This window comes from Talpa occidentalis, unplaced genomic scaffold (genome assembly GCF_014898055.3).
Source record: "Talpa occidentalis isolate TD23 unplaced genomic scaffold, MPIMG_talOcc4v2.1 talOcc4.10, whole genome shotgun sequence".
NCBI classification, from domain to species: Eukaryota; Metazoa; Chordata; class Mammalia; order Eulipotyphla; family Talpidae; genus Talpa; species Talpa occidentalis.
In genome coordinates this window covers 28,978,530-28,994,806 of record NW_023600993.1, presented here as the reverse complement: position 1 = coordinate 28,994,806, position 16,277 = coordinate 28,978,530, and the positions used below count along the sequence as shown (strand labels likewise).

The 16,277-nt window shown below is 45.6% G+C and overlaps 1 protein-coding gene across 1 annotated transcript; it reads right to left on the bottom strand.

The window, feature by feature from the left end:
- Window positions 1-9,459: 9,459 nt before the first annotated feature.
- On the bottom strand, window positions 9,460-11,832 carry EIF1B (eukaryotic translation initiation factor 1B). Its single transcript, XM_037526746.2, has 4 exons — window positions 11,787-11,832; window positions 10,697-10,860; window positions 10,206-10,307; window positions 9,460-9,920 (listed from the first exon to the last, which is right to left on the bottom strand). Exons 1-4 carry the CDS (start codon window positions 11,815-11,817, stop codon window positions 9,876-9,878), a joined length of 342 nt encoding a protein of 113 aa, XP_037382643.1. The 5' UTR covers window positions 11,818-11,832; the 3' UTR covers window positions 9,460-9,875.
- Between the last annotated feature and the right edge of the window lie 4,445 nt (window positions 11,833-16,277).

Genomic DNA, 16,277 nt, shown 5'->3' with positions numbered 1-16,277 from the left:
ACAGGTGTTCTGCTCTGGGCCCAGCTGTCCATAATTACAGGTGTGCGTGCAAGACCACAGGTGCTAGCAATAGAGGATAATGACAGGAGGGCGTAAAAAAGCCTGATTTTTAACCTAGCTCCCCTACACTTGGTAAACAAAATTAAGAAAGAAGGGAACCCCAGCAAAAAGGTGCCACAAAGATTGCTGTCCAGACTGCTGAGTGGAGGGGTCAGTGGAACCCAGGGGCTTCTTGACCCATGATTGGACACTTTCCTTGGCATAAATTCCAGAAAAGGAATTTGGAGGAGTTGGGGGGTGGGGGACAAACACTGAATTTTGATGATTATGATAAAATGTCCGCACAGAACTGTATTATCTCCATGATCCTGATGATTGTCCTCTCTTAACTCCTCTGCCCAGATGTGGACCTCAGAGGATCGGTGTGTGTTGGTTTCCCTTCTGCCAAGCACGAAGCCCTCCTGCTCCCCGGCCCCCAGGAATGCACATGCCCCTTGGGAAAGCCTAGAGACCTCACCCAGGCCTGCCCCCATCCCTCCAGTTAAGGGTTTGTAGGTCTCTGTCTCCCCAATTCCTTTCCCTTCCACCTTTCACTAGAGAGTTGGGGTGTCCCTAGACTGCTTTTAAGCCCATCTTTCTGAAAGCTGCCAGACAGAGGGTGAGTTCCTTTCAGGAGCATGGAGGGTATAGTTCCCTAGTTTCTACATAAGAGGCAGCTTTTCCCATATCTGTATATTCTGCACACTGAGTGCTTCAAACTTACTGGATCCAGAGAATCCTTCCAAGCACTTCTTAAAAATATAAGTCCCTTCCCCTCCACAGAGATTTCTGACTTAGGACCTGGGAGATAATGAGTCTCAAGAGTTTGTGTTTTTCCACTGTATGGCAGAAATTTTCATTATCAGGCAGGTTTCAAAAGTGGTCCCATGAGTCATTTCCACGACAAACTAGCAGTGGTCCTGAGCATTCACACCGGTGTCGCCATTGCCAATTTTGCTTATAAGCTCTACATTTCCCGAAAACTCGGCTGAACTCCTTCCACGGCACAAGGCCTTGGGTTTCCACTTCATCCGCATAGCCGCCATGTGACACCGTCACCCTCAGTGACTGCTGAGGCAGATGAGCCCCTGAGGGGCTAGTGGCTTGACCAGGTCACACAGCTGGAAAGTGATGGAACCTGACTTTGAATGCAGGGCTTCCCATTCCAAATCCTGGAGCTTGCTTCTGAAGCCACTGCACTGACTCCTGTCAGTCCACCCTGCCGTGAACCTTTGCTCCTCAGACATGGCTGCCAACACTACCACAAAGTCTTAGAAAAGCAGACTCCCTGGTAAGCCCTAGCTCTCTGAGTCAGGTGTACAGTCAATGAAACCAGCAGGCCAGTCTCCTCTCCCCCAGCCCCCGCCTTTATTGACACATAACTGACACATAATATTGTGTAAGTTTCAGGTGCGCAATCTGATGATTTGATGCACCACCTTTGAGGAAATGGGTACCACAGAAAGGGCTACCTCACACATCCGTCACCTCACACAGTTGTTTTGTTGATGTTGTTAAGGCAGGAACATGAAAGCTCAAGGGGCTGTGGTTGGAGCAGATGTTGAGGGTCGGGGAGGATGGAAATGCTGGGGTGTGTGGTGCTTGGAAAGGTCTAATCATCCAAAGGTATCCTGCCTTTCATCACTGCTATAGCCAATTTCACCCCGATGCAAAACTGTTCCCTACTAAAGACTAACATTTTTAACCCTCAAAGGTGACTTTTGTGAGGACTGCTTGTTTGCTCTGCAAAATACATCAACCAGGAAAGCCTCTTAAGGGAATGACTGAACAACTTACTTGACCATTAAGATCCAAGGAAGCAAATACTTCCCCTAGTGAGGTCTGGATTAAGAAGTCCACACTGCACTCTGCAGTTTTTTAAACCAAAGTTTTTATGATGTGTTTTCTTAAGTGTCTGGAGAATCTGAGAATTTAGACAGTATCTCATAAGCACTCAATCTGACTTTTGTGGTTTTTTTTTTCCCTAAAACAAACCTAAATGCAAGCAGAAATTAGATTCCTTCCGGAAATGCAAGGAGTGACTGTAAACGGGTCTATAGCACCATCTATAGTCTACATGTGGGTACTGCAGTTACAATTTCCCCCCCCAACTAGTTAAATTACCTAATTCACCTAGGGATTTGTGGTTAGGTATGGTGGAGACAGTATTTATCAGACACTCTCACTCTGCATTATAAAAAGGACAGTCAGATATCAACTGTTACAGAAGTTAAATAAGACAGACAAGTTTAACAAATGGTTGAAAACTATTTTCTTAAAGGGACTTCCTGCACTGGCCTGCCTCATCAGTCACCTGTAAGCAATTCTTCACATAATTTATACACTTGGTTCCACATTGGGAATAGAACCACCTTTTCTATGCTTGTTTGTATTTTTATAAAGGGATGGTTAGAACTAGATGGTTCTTGGCTAAGGTTGCCTCTGAGCAAAGTAAAATAACTTTACAGAAAAGTGACAAGAAAAAGGGAATGAAAGGACTGTGCTGCCAGAGGCAGCAGATTATGGGAAGGCAAAAACACACATGGAAGCCCATGGCACAAAGGGCTACTTAGAAAGGCTTGATGTGTCATCCCTCTGGTCCTATCCCCAGTTGTCTCCAGCGACTAACTTCTGTCCTTCCTTGCGGGGGAGGAGAGGAGAGGGCACACTTTCAAAGTTATGTACTGCTTTTAGGCTAACTGGAAGATGACAGAGGACTTCTTTTGTATCTGCTTCTTCTCAATTGCCTTCAGTTTGAAATATTCCTAATGCCAAGTGGCATATTCTGATCCCCTTCATTATAAAGACAAGACTGGGATGCTATGAGCTGGGATGGTTGTTATGGCATTCAGTCACCCCACAATCAAGTTCTCTCCACAAAGTCCCTGACAGAGACCTGTGCACAAGGCAGAGGCCCTCATGTAGAGGCAAAGTGACCCTTCAAACGAGCTGAAATTTAAGAGACATAGAGAAGCCAAAATCATCTTTGAAAGGAAGAATGAAGCAAGAGGACTGACACTTCCCAATTTCAAAACTTAGAAGCTATAGTAATCAGGACAGTGTATTTTTGGTATAATGATAAATGAATCTATGAAACAGAATTGAGAATCCAGTAATAATATCTGTTCGTGATCAACTGATTTTTCACCAAGGTGCCAAAATCACTCAGTGGGGAAATGAATAATCTTTTCAACAAGTCGTGCTTGAATAACTGGACATTCACATATAAATGAATTTTGACCCCTACTTTATACATCAATACAGAAAATTTAGGGAAAAACGGACCAAAGATTTAACTGCAAGAACCAAAGCTAAAGAGTCCTAGGGGAGAACATACAACTGGGAATGACTGCTAATGAGTACTAGGTTTTTGTTGAGGGTCAGGAAAATGTTCTAAATTTAATATTGCACAACTCCATGAATGTATTGAATATATTAAAACCCACTGGATTTCTAGACTTTAAATGGTCGCATATCATGTGAGTTGTATCTCAAGGAAACAGTTAAGCATGACAGATGAATGTGGGTCTGAAGGACCATGATGATCAGCCTGGCACTTTTCCAGTGGGGAGTAAAAGAGGCTTCTGAGGGCAGGAAGAGACGGCCTGTGCAGAAATCCTAATCTTTGTTGTGATGTCCCACTGGGACTCGATGTGTTTCTCACTCCCTTCTGCAACTGTTTTTCACTGATTCCTTTCTCAAGCAATTCTCCAAACCACCCAAATCCAACACCTGTCCAAGGACAAGCTTGGGAAGCCTATTTGATTTGCATTGAAGGGGTCCAGGAAGCTAAACTGCTGAGCTCTGCCTTAATCTTTGCGATCACACACTCTTCAGCGAGTTAAAACCTTCTAAATACCATGCCTGATCCACCCCAGCCAGACTGCTTTGGATGAGAGGCAGGACCTGATCACACTCGCAGCATGACCTTCCCATTTGCCACCTGGCCCAGGAAGTATGGTCAACGCCCGCCTGCTCATGGAGCTGGGAAGCCCAAGCCTCTTGAGTCTGGCCTGCCCCAGGCTGCTCTCACCCTTCCCCCAAAGGGCTCTTCCCTCATTCCTGCCTATCATTTTTTTTAGAATTTTAGTAAAAACTTTTTTTCTTTCTTTCTTGCCTGTCTTAAGGGTTCACCACTTCCGGGCAGCTTTTCTGATCTCTTTTGAGCTCCATTTGTTCTACATTCTACACCCCACTCCCCTCCATGCGGGCTCCTGTCAGGATGCCCTGGTCGAGATGATGCCCACTTTGACCCTCGTTCATCACTGCTGACTAGCCTGCTCTCCCAGTTGCAACCCTGACACTCCAAGTGAGCCTATTTTGGCTTTAAAGACTTACGTAGGGAATCCAGTCTCTGCATTGTTTAGACAAAAACTGCTAATCTTCAGGTAGCCCTCTAAATGGGTGTTTTTCCAGTAGCCAAAATGGCACACTGATCTGTGCAGTGGCCGAAGACAGAGGTTTACATTGAGAGCACTACAAATTTCGTCTGTGTGCGTATGTAAAACTCCAGATTGCTGGGTCCCTCAAGAGGTGAATTTAGGAGGAGCTGTGATTGTCTTCTATCTTAATCACCCACTCCCTGGAGACCATATACAGATGTCTCTGTTTACATTTGAATTAAATTCCTTCTAATAACATTGTGGTAAATAGTAGGTGAGGCGGTTTCATATGTCCCCAGGGCAAGACTGGGAAAGCATTTTATTGTCTCTCCTAGGTAAAAGCAAATCGCAATAGATTTTTATGGATTGCAATAATAAAGGATTGGCTTGATCATTTTCTACATCACATTTGAGAGATAAGAAAATTAAAACTGTCAGTTGGTGCTTTATGATGCCTGCAACTTAAAGCTTCCTAACTTACACTGAGCTGCCAGGAGTGAGCAAGTCTTTAAAGTGACCACAAGGGGGTGTTGAAGGACCACGTACCTCCCCTAAACACTCCATTCTGGCCCCAGTCCCTCAATTTTACTCCTTTAATGTCATCTTCTTGAGTTCCCTATGTTGTTTCATTTCCACAATTTTGGTCTACCTGGAAGGGTTAATAGTGGTTCCTGTCGTCTAATCTGAAGATAATGTATCCTGAGTTTGGTTTTTTTTTTTTTTTTTGTGGGACCCTCGCCAATGGTGGCCAGGGAACGAACCAGCGCTGCAGAGGCTGCGGGCAGCCTTGCAGCCCAGCGCTCAACTGCTGCGCCACCAGGGGAGGCCCTATCCTGAGTTTTTAAAAAACAAATCACTGGCAATAAAGCACTCAGAATGGACATCTGCGACCAGGGAACGGATGGCACTTCTTCCTACTTCAATAAACTATAGCTCTCCAAATCCATGTCTTCCCCACAGAACCGGTCATGGCTGACGTGTATTAAAGTGTTCTCTGTCACTCCTCTTCAGACTGTGTTGTTCCTGCCTAGTGGGCTCCAGGGTGAGGTCTAGGGTCCTGATAAGAATGGGTGAAGGACTATTTTGCAACCATCCCAGGCCAGGTAAGTTCACCATTGGTTGTAACAGTTTAAAAGAGAACTTTGGGGGGGCCTACCTGGTGGCCTAGGAGGTAAGTCTCAGCAGTGTCACTGCTATAGCTTGCGTTCAATCCGTGACCAGTGTGCTGACCCACATGGCGCAGCAGACCTCTCCTGTCTCGCCAGCTGCTCCCGTCAGCAGTGTATTTCAGTAGATCTGCCTGCTCTGCTCCCCACTCTGTCTCTGGTGAATGCTCTCACCTCGTGCACCTCTGACCTAACCCCCAGGTCTTCTATGTAAAAGTAATTAAAAAAAAAAAAAAAAAAAAGAGAGAGAGAACTTTGGAGGCCTTAGCGTCTTCATAGGTTTTCACAGGTTTTAATAGTATGCAGGGGAAACAAGCCAGCAGGGAGACAGCAACTTGAACCCTCTCCCCCAATGTGACGCCACCCTTATAGGCCTGGCCTCTAGGCACAGGTGTGCCCACTTACGCGTGCCCACATCATACTCCAGGTGTCCACAGTCAGGCACGCATGTCCTGGCCCACGCTCCCAAGCCCCTTCTGCATCAACACAATCAAGGCCACAGGTGATAGCCACAGAGGCCTGTGGTGCAAAAGCCTGATCAACTTCATTTACCCTACAAGGACACATGGAGACCTAGTTACACCTACTCTCCTTTTAGACCATTAGGTAGGTCTAGACACCCTTCAAAACCCTCAGGCCAGAGCACAGTACAGCCGAAGCCCAGCTTGGTGGCCTCTTCATTTAGATTCCCTATAGGTGATTCTGATTTTGAACTCTAGTACCTTTTTATGCCTTGAATGGATGGCCCCATCTGTATGTAACTGCTTTCTGCAAGAAAAGTCTGTAGATTGCTATTGGCACAAAGGCAGCAGGACAGCTCAGATCATGGCCTCAGTTCACTGGGAGCCGTTTCAGACCAGGGCAAATCCACTGCTCCCCCTGCTACGTTCAAATGCCACCGCGTAGCAAAAATAGTGACCCGCCTGACCCATACAAGCATCCAGTCAATGCTGAGTTTAAATTGCCCTCCAAGTTCTATAGGTACAGGTCAGAGAGCCGCACAGACTGCATGTCATCTAACATAGCAACGCCTAGATTAGGAACATTCAAGAACAGTCAATAACTCCACACTGAATGGTTTTCCAGGAGAGAAGGAAAACAGCCATTCCTCCAATTCTCTTTTTCCCAGCTTTCATAATCCAGATGAAAAGGGAATTAAGTGCCTGCATAGCCACATCAAAGGAGCAGTTACCGCTGAGGGCTCCTTACTTGGTTTTGGTCTTGCTTAATTCTAGCTGACTCACTTGGCCCCCTGATCCCAGATAAGCACTTTATCACCTGGCTAGAGCCTGTCAGATAAGAGCAGTTAGTTGTAGTTTACTGCAAATGAGGATTTGATACGTTTAAGCAGGGCACACATCTTTGAGCAGGGCACACATCCCATTTCCTTCGCCCGTGGAACTCTGGCTTGGCACGGAAATCCTCAGGGCAGGTAGGTGTGGACAATCTATGAGGTTGACTTTGAGCCTAACCATTCCTTTAGCGGGAGCCCAGCTGGCAACAGGTGACAGACACATGTCTGCTGCCATTTTGTGTTTCTCAAAGTACTTTGGTTAACTGTCATCCAGATTAGGACAACTGTTCCTTCCATCTGAGCAGTCACCCCCTTTTTAGCTGGTTAAGAGAACAGTTGCTTGAGTCCCCAAGCAGGCAGTGAAGGCTGCTCCCCCTCCTGGGGGGGCCGGGGAAGCAAAGGACCAAGCGTAAAAGGTTAGACTTGCCCATTATTTGCCAATGGCTTCACCGAGACCTGTCTAGAGGTTCAGGGGCAAATCTACTTGCCCTCAGTTACTTTTCATTTTGTCTCCCCAAGCAACAGACTGGTAAACCAGAGATCAAACTCTCCCCACATAGGAGGCACAAGGAGGTATCCAGATGGGCTATTTTCCCTCTTCAGTCTCTAGTGCCTCCTACTTCCTTTTGCCAAGGCTCTCGCCTTGCTCTCAGGTACTATGCCCTAAGGATCCCAGACAGCTTTTCCACATAAGGGGGTAAATGCAAGTTTACTGTAGGGTAAGTAAAAGTATCAGGCTTTTCTGCCCTCCCGCCATTAGGACTGATGATGGATCCCTGCAGTCCTGAATGCATGCCTAATGGCGGGCACCTGGAGTAGGGGGTGGGCATATGTAGATGCGATACACCTGGGCTAAGACTGGGCTTGTAAGGGTGGCGTCACTGGGATGCCAGAGGAAGAACAGCAGAACAGCAGAGCGAGAGTGAAAGGAGCAGAGAAGCCGGAGACCCCAGAAAGAGTGAAGACTTGCTGGGAGCTGGGAGGCCATCCTGCCTGCCATGTACCTGGGAAAATCCCAATAAAAGCCTGCAAAAGCTACCGAGGGCTCCAGGATGCCTCCTTACCCCACCTGCCGGATCATAGAGAACTTGCTCCGTTCCTTCCCGCCGCTACATTTACCCTCTGATTAGTTTCAGGAAAACTGCAGAAATCTGTAATCTTTATGTCCTTTATTTTCACTGCACTGCTCAAAGACAAGAAAGGTTCCCAGGCAGTTCTCCTCATAAAACCCAGGAGCTTAGTTCAAGCTTTAGATCCACTCCAGTGGGAGTGGCCTGACAAAAAAGGACAAAAAGAACTCATTTCTGGGTCCTAGGATGAGGAGTCTTTTTTTCCCCCATCAAGGAGGCGTCCCTGGTCTTTCTACCTGATCTGTTCAATCTCACTTTAACAGACAATCCTTATCTGGGCCCTATCCTGGCTCCAATAGATGTTTTATAAATACAATGAAAAGACAGCATAGTATGTATGTTTTTGCTGTATCATTTATGGAAACCATTTCTATGTACCTTTCAACTAAAGGGGAATTATAAAACATTACAGGAAGAAGTCTCTCCAGTAAGTTGGAAAATTCTCCCAAAACTCTAATCTCGAGTCAAATTGTATTTTCAGAAATGAGCTTACCAAATTTGGCACTATATTCTGGGGTACTTCCTAATATTACCAGTCTTTTTGATTGAAAGGAAGTGTAAGAAATTTATTATTTATGTTTGTATCTAGTATTTATGTTTTTAAGAGGTAAACTCTGGGGGCTGATTTTGTTTTCCCAAAAGCAGTTATCAAAACAGGTTAAAGGCTCAGCTAGCAGAGCGTAGCAACCCAAGTGGGTAACCTTTTTCAAATCAGAATGATTTTCCCATTGTAGCAAGCTAAAAAATACACACTTGTGGATGCATTTGTCTTGGCTAAAAGGTTTTAATGGCACAGCTTGTATAACTGAGCAAGTAATTACTACTCAATAAAAATCAGAAGCCTGGAACTCAAAAGATGAGCTGCAGAAATCTCATAAACGTAACACTGCAGATCATAGTCTGACAGCACCGCCAAGCCCCATGCATTATCACTCAGGCTCTCACTTTCTGTGGTGACACACACCAGAACTGTGACAGGAGTGAAAGAACATGACTTTTCTGTCTGGAAGCCCTGGGCTGGCACCCCAACTCTGTCAGTCTCTAGCACTCTAGGGATGCTAACTTCAACTCCACTGTCTTCCATCTGTAAGAGAGGGTAACACCCACCAGCACCTGCAGTTCGGTGCCTATGACTAAACATTTTATGTCAGAAGCTTACTGTATCATCTGGCACTTAGAAATTTATGTTGGCAGTTCAGTAACAATGGATACTAACACATAAGAGAAGTCTATGTGCTAATACTCTTAACATTTAAATTATACTTCAGATTAACATTATATTCTGATAAATTTCCTTGGCTCTGGCTGACTTTACTCATGTTTCTATCCTTATTTTTGAGTTAGTAAATGAGGGACACAAGCCACATGTGATTTTCCTCTACACTTTGGGTTTAACAGCAGCTGAAGCTAATTATAAAGAATACTTGCAGAATGAGAACTCCAATTACGAAAGACAAAATTGTGTGTCTCTTGCTTAAATTTGGGAGCCTAACTGCTCACAAAGGAATTCATAAATTTTTTTTTTTATTGTTAAGCTGCAACATACATGGTTTAATACAACAAAAAACATTTAATCAAGTGAAAAGTAATAAACTGAACAATAAACAAATAAACACTCAAAACAAAATATTTTCCATTGGAAACATGTTAAGATGAATACGGGGCTTTGTTTACCATCTTACTGCAATTTTCTTATGTGTTACTAGCCTACATACCCCATGTTTTCTGTAATCATGCAGATGTGAATGGAAGTTTGAATGATTAAATAAATGAAAAGTCCGTTTACTGCAGAGAATCATTTCACAAGGCAGCCAAACTGCTGAGAGAGCAAATTATTCAAATTCTCCTCGCATTTAGGTTCATTTTAGAATCCATGAACCTTAAGCTGTTCCTCCTTGACAATGCCAACCTGCAAAACAAAATTTAATTTCACAGAATCGCTCTGAAGAATATTTAAGTTCATCCCTAACAAAACACGGAGGAGGTCATTTAAAAGAATCTCTGTTAACAGAACACAATTCAAGACATTTGAATACCTCCAACATGCCAGCAATACTGAGATGATAGTTGATTATTTAACTAACAATTTACTTCATTCATGTGTTTTTCACTAAAGAGGAAATAATTCACATTGCCTTTCAGTACAATTTCAGAAGCAATCTCAAGGTTTTACATAAAGCACCCAATAACTTACCTCCAAAAGAAACTGGCAAATGTTTTTTCTTTGGTCACCTTGAAGCTGAATAACCTCTCCGTATTCAGGGTGCTCAATCACAGTACCATTACAGGCAAATTTCTGGAGAGTATATAACATAAGTGAACTGAGTCAAATACGAGGTTTTATTTTTCACCGTAAGACTAAAGTTATTTCAGTGTACCTGATTATTTCAGAAAGAGGTTTAGTCTCCTGTAATCCCCAACAGCCCCAAATTAATTTGCACAAGAATCAGCAGATCATAAAAAAGGAACTGATTTTATGGGGAAGAACAAAAGCTAAACGGTTCACTTTTTATTGTTTGAAAATAGGTAAATCTTACTTTAAGATGGGAGACCAGACATAAACTTCTGGGCATTAATTACAAGGATGCACACAGCTTTCTTGGGTCTAATCAGTTTCACCCACTGACCAGATTTAAAGTGTACATTAACAACAGTATTTTAATCTTTTTTTCCTAGCACCTTTACCTTTTTGAAAGCTTTCACAAGTTTCTTTTTGTCATAATCATCTGCAATGCCCTGCACAGTAGTCAGTGTCTTTCTGCCGTTCCGTTGCTGGATTCTTATATGAATGTAATCCTCAGTCCCTGCCGGGAGTAAGTCGTCACCCTTAGTTGCATCAGCAAAGGGGTCTGCAAAGAGATACAAAATAAAATTCCAAAGCAGAATATATTTTATTTTAGTAAGGACTCCCCAGGCAACTAGTAAACTCTAATCTAGGCAGTCAGCCAAGAAGCTTCTAGTGGCTCTGCTTTTTTGGGTAGGTGGGCATCTGGGGTGGGGGCATTAATAAAACCTGCAAGATACACTCAAAGCGAAAAACTGAAACAGATGTGTCCATTGACGTTATCGTTGCACGTCGAATGAGAAGCCTCTTAAAACCTTAATTTTGTAGCCACTATAAAAATGTGCGTCATCTCGCGTACCTCCAGCAGACAACTTCAACACTCAGACGTGCCCACCGCAACAATCACCCGTCCCTGCACCGTGCGCGGAGCAGAAGCTACATCCAGACCAAGAGCTGGAACCTCACCGATGCCCACGCAGGTGCAGCCTGGACCACTGTCCTGTGACAGCTCCGCGGCCTGCATCTGCATCTGCACCTGCATCTCCACCTGCACTAAACGTCCCCAGGAGCTGCTGGAGACCGCCCGGGCGCCACGGGATGCGGACCCCGGCCCGCACCCCGCCAGCAGCAGCAGCAGCGCAGCCCCGCGGCCGCTAAGGGGGTCGCGGAGGCGCCCAGGGGCAGAGGCCGGGCAGGGGCGGCGCGGGGTCCGCAGGGGGGGCCGGGGGGGAGGAGCCGGGTCTGGCGGCCGTCCTCGGGGAGGGGGTCGCCAGGGGCCCAGTCGCCATTTTCTGGGCTCCGAGACAAAGCCCCACTCGGGGTACAGCGGGGAGAGCGGCCGGGGGGGCCTCGGGGCGGAGGTCCGGCGGCCGGCCTGGGCCGGGCAGGGGTGGGCAGGGGCGAGCAGGGCCTGGCAGGGGTGGGCGGGGAGGGCACCGGCGGCGCGGGGCGCGCGGGTCGGGCACGGGCGGCAGCGGGCTCGGCTCTTACCGAAAGATTGGAGGTTCTGGATAGTGGACATGCGATACTAGTGTGAGGCCGGTGAAGGGATAAAATTCCTGCGGGGCCCGCCCGGATCACCGTGTCAGAAGGCTGTAGTGGCGAGAAAACGTAAAAAAATAAGGAGAAGCGTCGCCCCGGGCTTGGGATTCGGCTGCAGCGGCGGCGGCGGCGGAAGCCGGGCGGAGGCAGGAAGACGCCAAGGAGGAGGCGGAGGAAGAGGTGGCGGCGACGGATGCGGAGAGGCGAGAGAAGAGGCGGCGCTGCGGCTTCTCCCACAAAATGGCCGACGGAGACTATTTAGCCGCGCCCGCCGCCCCGCCCACGTGCCCCGCCCGCGCCAGGCAACCTGGGACTTGTAGTCTCCCCGCGGCGAGAGAGTCCGGAAAGCCCGGGCCCCGCGAGTTTCCGGGACCACAATTCCCAGCGCCGAGCGCGTCGGCCGGCGCCGGGCGGCGGGGCCGGGCAGGGTGCGGGCAGCGGCAGAGGCGGCCAGAGCCCGCGGGGCCGGGACGGTCTCTCCGCGCTCACAGCTTGTCTTGACTCGCCTTCCGCCGTTCGTTAGCGGGGCTAACGAGGGGCTGGTGCTGGGTGGGGAGGCTCCAGCAGTCACCTTCGAAGCCCGGGTAATGCCAATAAAATCGGGGTGCACAAGCACAAGTCCCCGGGTGCCGAACCTCTTGCATGGAAAGTTACACCCCCAGGTTGAAGGACCAGCGCTAGTGCCAGGGTCCCGCAAAGTTCGCGGTGGGAGCCCACCCTGCCGATTTGGGCCGAATTCCGAGCGCGGTGGTCCCAGAACTGCAGCGTACATCTCCCAAAGGGCTTCACAAAACACATTGCTAGACCCCAGACTCCGTGTTTAAGATCTGGGGTGTGCCTCGAGAATTTGCAAATCTGACCAGCTCCCTGGTGGTGCTGATGCTACTGATCTGGGACCATGTTTCCTAATCACTGCCCCGCCTCACCCGGGGCCAGCAGCCAGTGGGGGCCAAGTATGTGTTAGTCAAACAGACCAAAAAAACCAACCCATCCGCTTGAACACGGGACTTTGAACTGGCTAGGTTCCAGATACAAACTAACGGTGAGCTCTATTGATAGAGAGTTAGGTATCGGAAATGTAAAGTTTTTCTATCAAACTACCCACAGGACTCTGGGCATGGTTTCATCCAGGCTGGTGCTCGGTTGTCAAACTTAGTCGGCTTTCTGGAAGCAAAAAATTAGACTAAAATTTAAGGATTCTTAACTTCAAGGCTGCCACGGCAGTCTTGTGAAGCCTATACACCCTTTTTAAGAACACTGCTTTAAAATGCATAAACTAAAATATATAATTACAAGGGAAACCAATTTCATTGTAACTTGAAACTGCATTGGTAACAGTATTTTTTTTTTTTCCTAATGCATTAGTTAACAAGATCTAGCAGCCGGTCTAGTAACTGCTAGAATTCTGGAAAGATGATGTTGAGATGTCTTTAACATCAGAAATGAAACATGAAAATATCTGTGACTTTATTGATGCAAAGCCAATAGAACTTTGCAACAGGTCCTTCTAGTACCATTATATAATTACCAGCATTCACAGTGGAGGAAATGCTAAAATTTGTTTAGAGGTTAGTGAATCTCTCCCCAATTTTAGGGATTCCCTCCAGCACTGCAATTTAGTTCATGGGACAAGGATCTGCAGATGCCAGGTTAAGAATACTGGATTTAATAATCTTTTGTGATTAATGATGCTGCTAGGTACCATTTATTGAGTTTTTACTATTTACCTGTTATAAGACTTATACACAATATTATAATCTTTGTGGCCATACATACTGTGCTGTAGTTATTATTCTGTTTTACAGATGTAGAAATGAAGACTGTCATAGGTTGAATAATTGCCTAAAAGAAAATCAAATCCTAAACTCTCAACACTCTACCTTCTTAGTCTTCTAGTCCTGATTTAAATAAACACTTTTCTTATCCAAACTGAGGTGGAAAAGTTTTAGAGCTGTTTCCAAACAAGGAGACTATAATTTTGTTTTTCATTTGTTTATTACAGCTACAATGGTTTCTTACACTTTTGTAAGCATGCTTTAAAATAATTTTTAATACTGCTCTAGATGAAGTGCAGAATAAAAATGCACCTCTTTTTTTGTCTTCTCCTTTCTTACTAGGTGTTCATAATCATTATATATTACATTGTTTCTCAGAAGGAGCTAAAGGTTGTCCGGTGAGGGACAATGTAGCAAAGAACAAGTTAGAAATATGTAAACTTGGTAAGCATGCATAAACATGGTAAAATGTCTAGAGCAGCTTTCAAAAATCCAGAAATCTTAGAATATTCATGGTCATTACCCCTGTCAGCACCATGCACCGTTTCTATTTCCCAGTGTTGGCATCAGAAAACCCACAGGCACTCAGAAATCTTCAAAGTCAACTATGAATACAGATTAGATACAGTTGTGCTTATTATCTTAAAACCCTCCTGATTCTCTGGCCACCCATAGACTTGTGTTTAGACCCTCAATGTCCACCACAAGAACCTCTGAGCCACGCAAGGCCATTGCATTTGCATTGTAGCTGGTCTATGCTGGGGTGTACTCAACACTTTCAAAGACTTCAGTTGTCTCAATTTCACCTGTTCCTTTTTACTTTTAACTATGTTGCTACTAAAAGATTTTAAATTACATGTGTTGTTTCTACTAGATAGGGCGGATTTAGAGGAAAAGGATTTGACCTACACTAAAGTTACCATTAAAGGAATAAACTAAAGCATTTAAAATCTAGCATTTTTAGTTCGAAATGGTACCAGCCTGATATAAGGTGATTACTTTCTGCCCTATTACAGATAAGAGTTTTGATCACTTGCATAAAATAGTAGTAGTAGCTAAAAGAATCAGAGAAGATTTAAAAAAAAAAAACTAGAATAGTTGGAAAATAAAAGTCCCCATAGCTAGAGGCACCCCCTCCAATCTGTTCTTAACTTGCCAACGTGTAAGATGAAGAGAAAAAATCAGGTAGAAAAACCATGTCTATAGAAAGAAAACATACCAGTTTCACAGGAGGAATGACTTTGGCTGGCCTGAGCCGCAGGAGATGTTTTTCTTGGGCCCTCATAAAGGGGACACTGTGATGTAGTGCAGTCTCCCTAGCAGTTGCCCTCCCAGGAAGACAATGGTGAGTTTCATGCAGTTGTTTCTCATATCTGCTAATGGTCATGAAGACATGCTGGCTGGTTAGAACCTTCAGTCCTTATCCATCTATCGGTGGTTGGCTGTGGTAGACAGGTGATAAAGTGCCACTTGCATTTCCTGCTCCTGCCAGCATAACTGACCATCAGCCCCAGCTGCTGCACTCTGAATTCAACATTGTATTCCTCTATGGCTGCACCTCCCACTGGGCACTCCAGCCAATGATGAAGTGCACAGGGATCCTAAAGAGAGATGTGGGGTCCCTCTGAAACTGGTTACTTTACCCAAGGACTCTCCATTGGCCTGGCTGAACTTTCTGACACTGAAAGTCCAAGATTCTAATTTGTCTGTTCTTTGTTCTCCTTCACACGGTCTCCCCCTCTGGCTCTTTCCTCTTTCCCTCACAGGAACTTCACCCAATACATTTCTCGCACATCTAATCCCATCTTCATGTCTGCTTCTTAAAGGACTCACACCGACACACACACAACTCCATACCGTGTGGAACACCAGGGCTATTCTTGTGAGATTTGAGGGGTAGAAGGAGAGGAGCGCATTTGCAGCTGACTCACCCAGTTGGAATAGAGCAGTATCTGGGACTACCATGAAAGGCTCTACCTGCCCTGAATTCTCCTTCAGTTTTTCTTACTTATGAGCCAGTAGGTGTTTTTAGCTTCATGACAAAGAACCCCAGCACCTGCAAGTTACCCTGGTACCAAGCTCAGAAGCAACAGGAAAGGACATGCATTTCAGTCCATGCTTGTGGATTTTCAGCTCATGCTTCTGCCTTGCTTGGATCTCCTTAATTTCTCTTACTGGCTTCTACCCTGTGGATGCTGTGCTAGATGCAGAGATGCAGCCTTACAGGAGCTGTTTAACCAGCCCTCACAATAATTTCTGTAACAAATTCCTCTCTCTATATTTATGCGCTCTCAACGGAAAAAGCAGGATCAGTAAGATTATATGTATGTTTGCGTGTGTATCTTTATATACCACATGTGTATATGTGTGTGTATGGTGTGTAGCTATATAAATATACCACACACACACACAATTCCAGGTCTATGCGAGAATTGTTTCTCTAATCCTCTAGGGTGGTTCTTTAGAGGTCACTCTCTTTGAAGCTCTCTCTGGTCTTCTGTCTGTAAGTTCTAGCTGCTTTGGTGTCCTCGGACTCATTTATCTACTTAGGGAGTCTGCTGAGATTTGCCTGTTTCCTTCAAAACTCTTCCAAGGTGATAAGTGGGGTAATCTCAGAGCTCACCTTATCTGTTTTCCATCTCTCCATGTACTTCTTCATTTGATA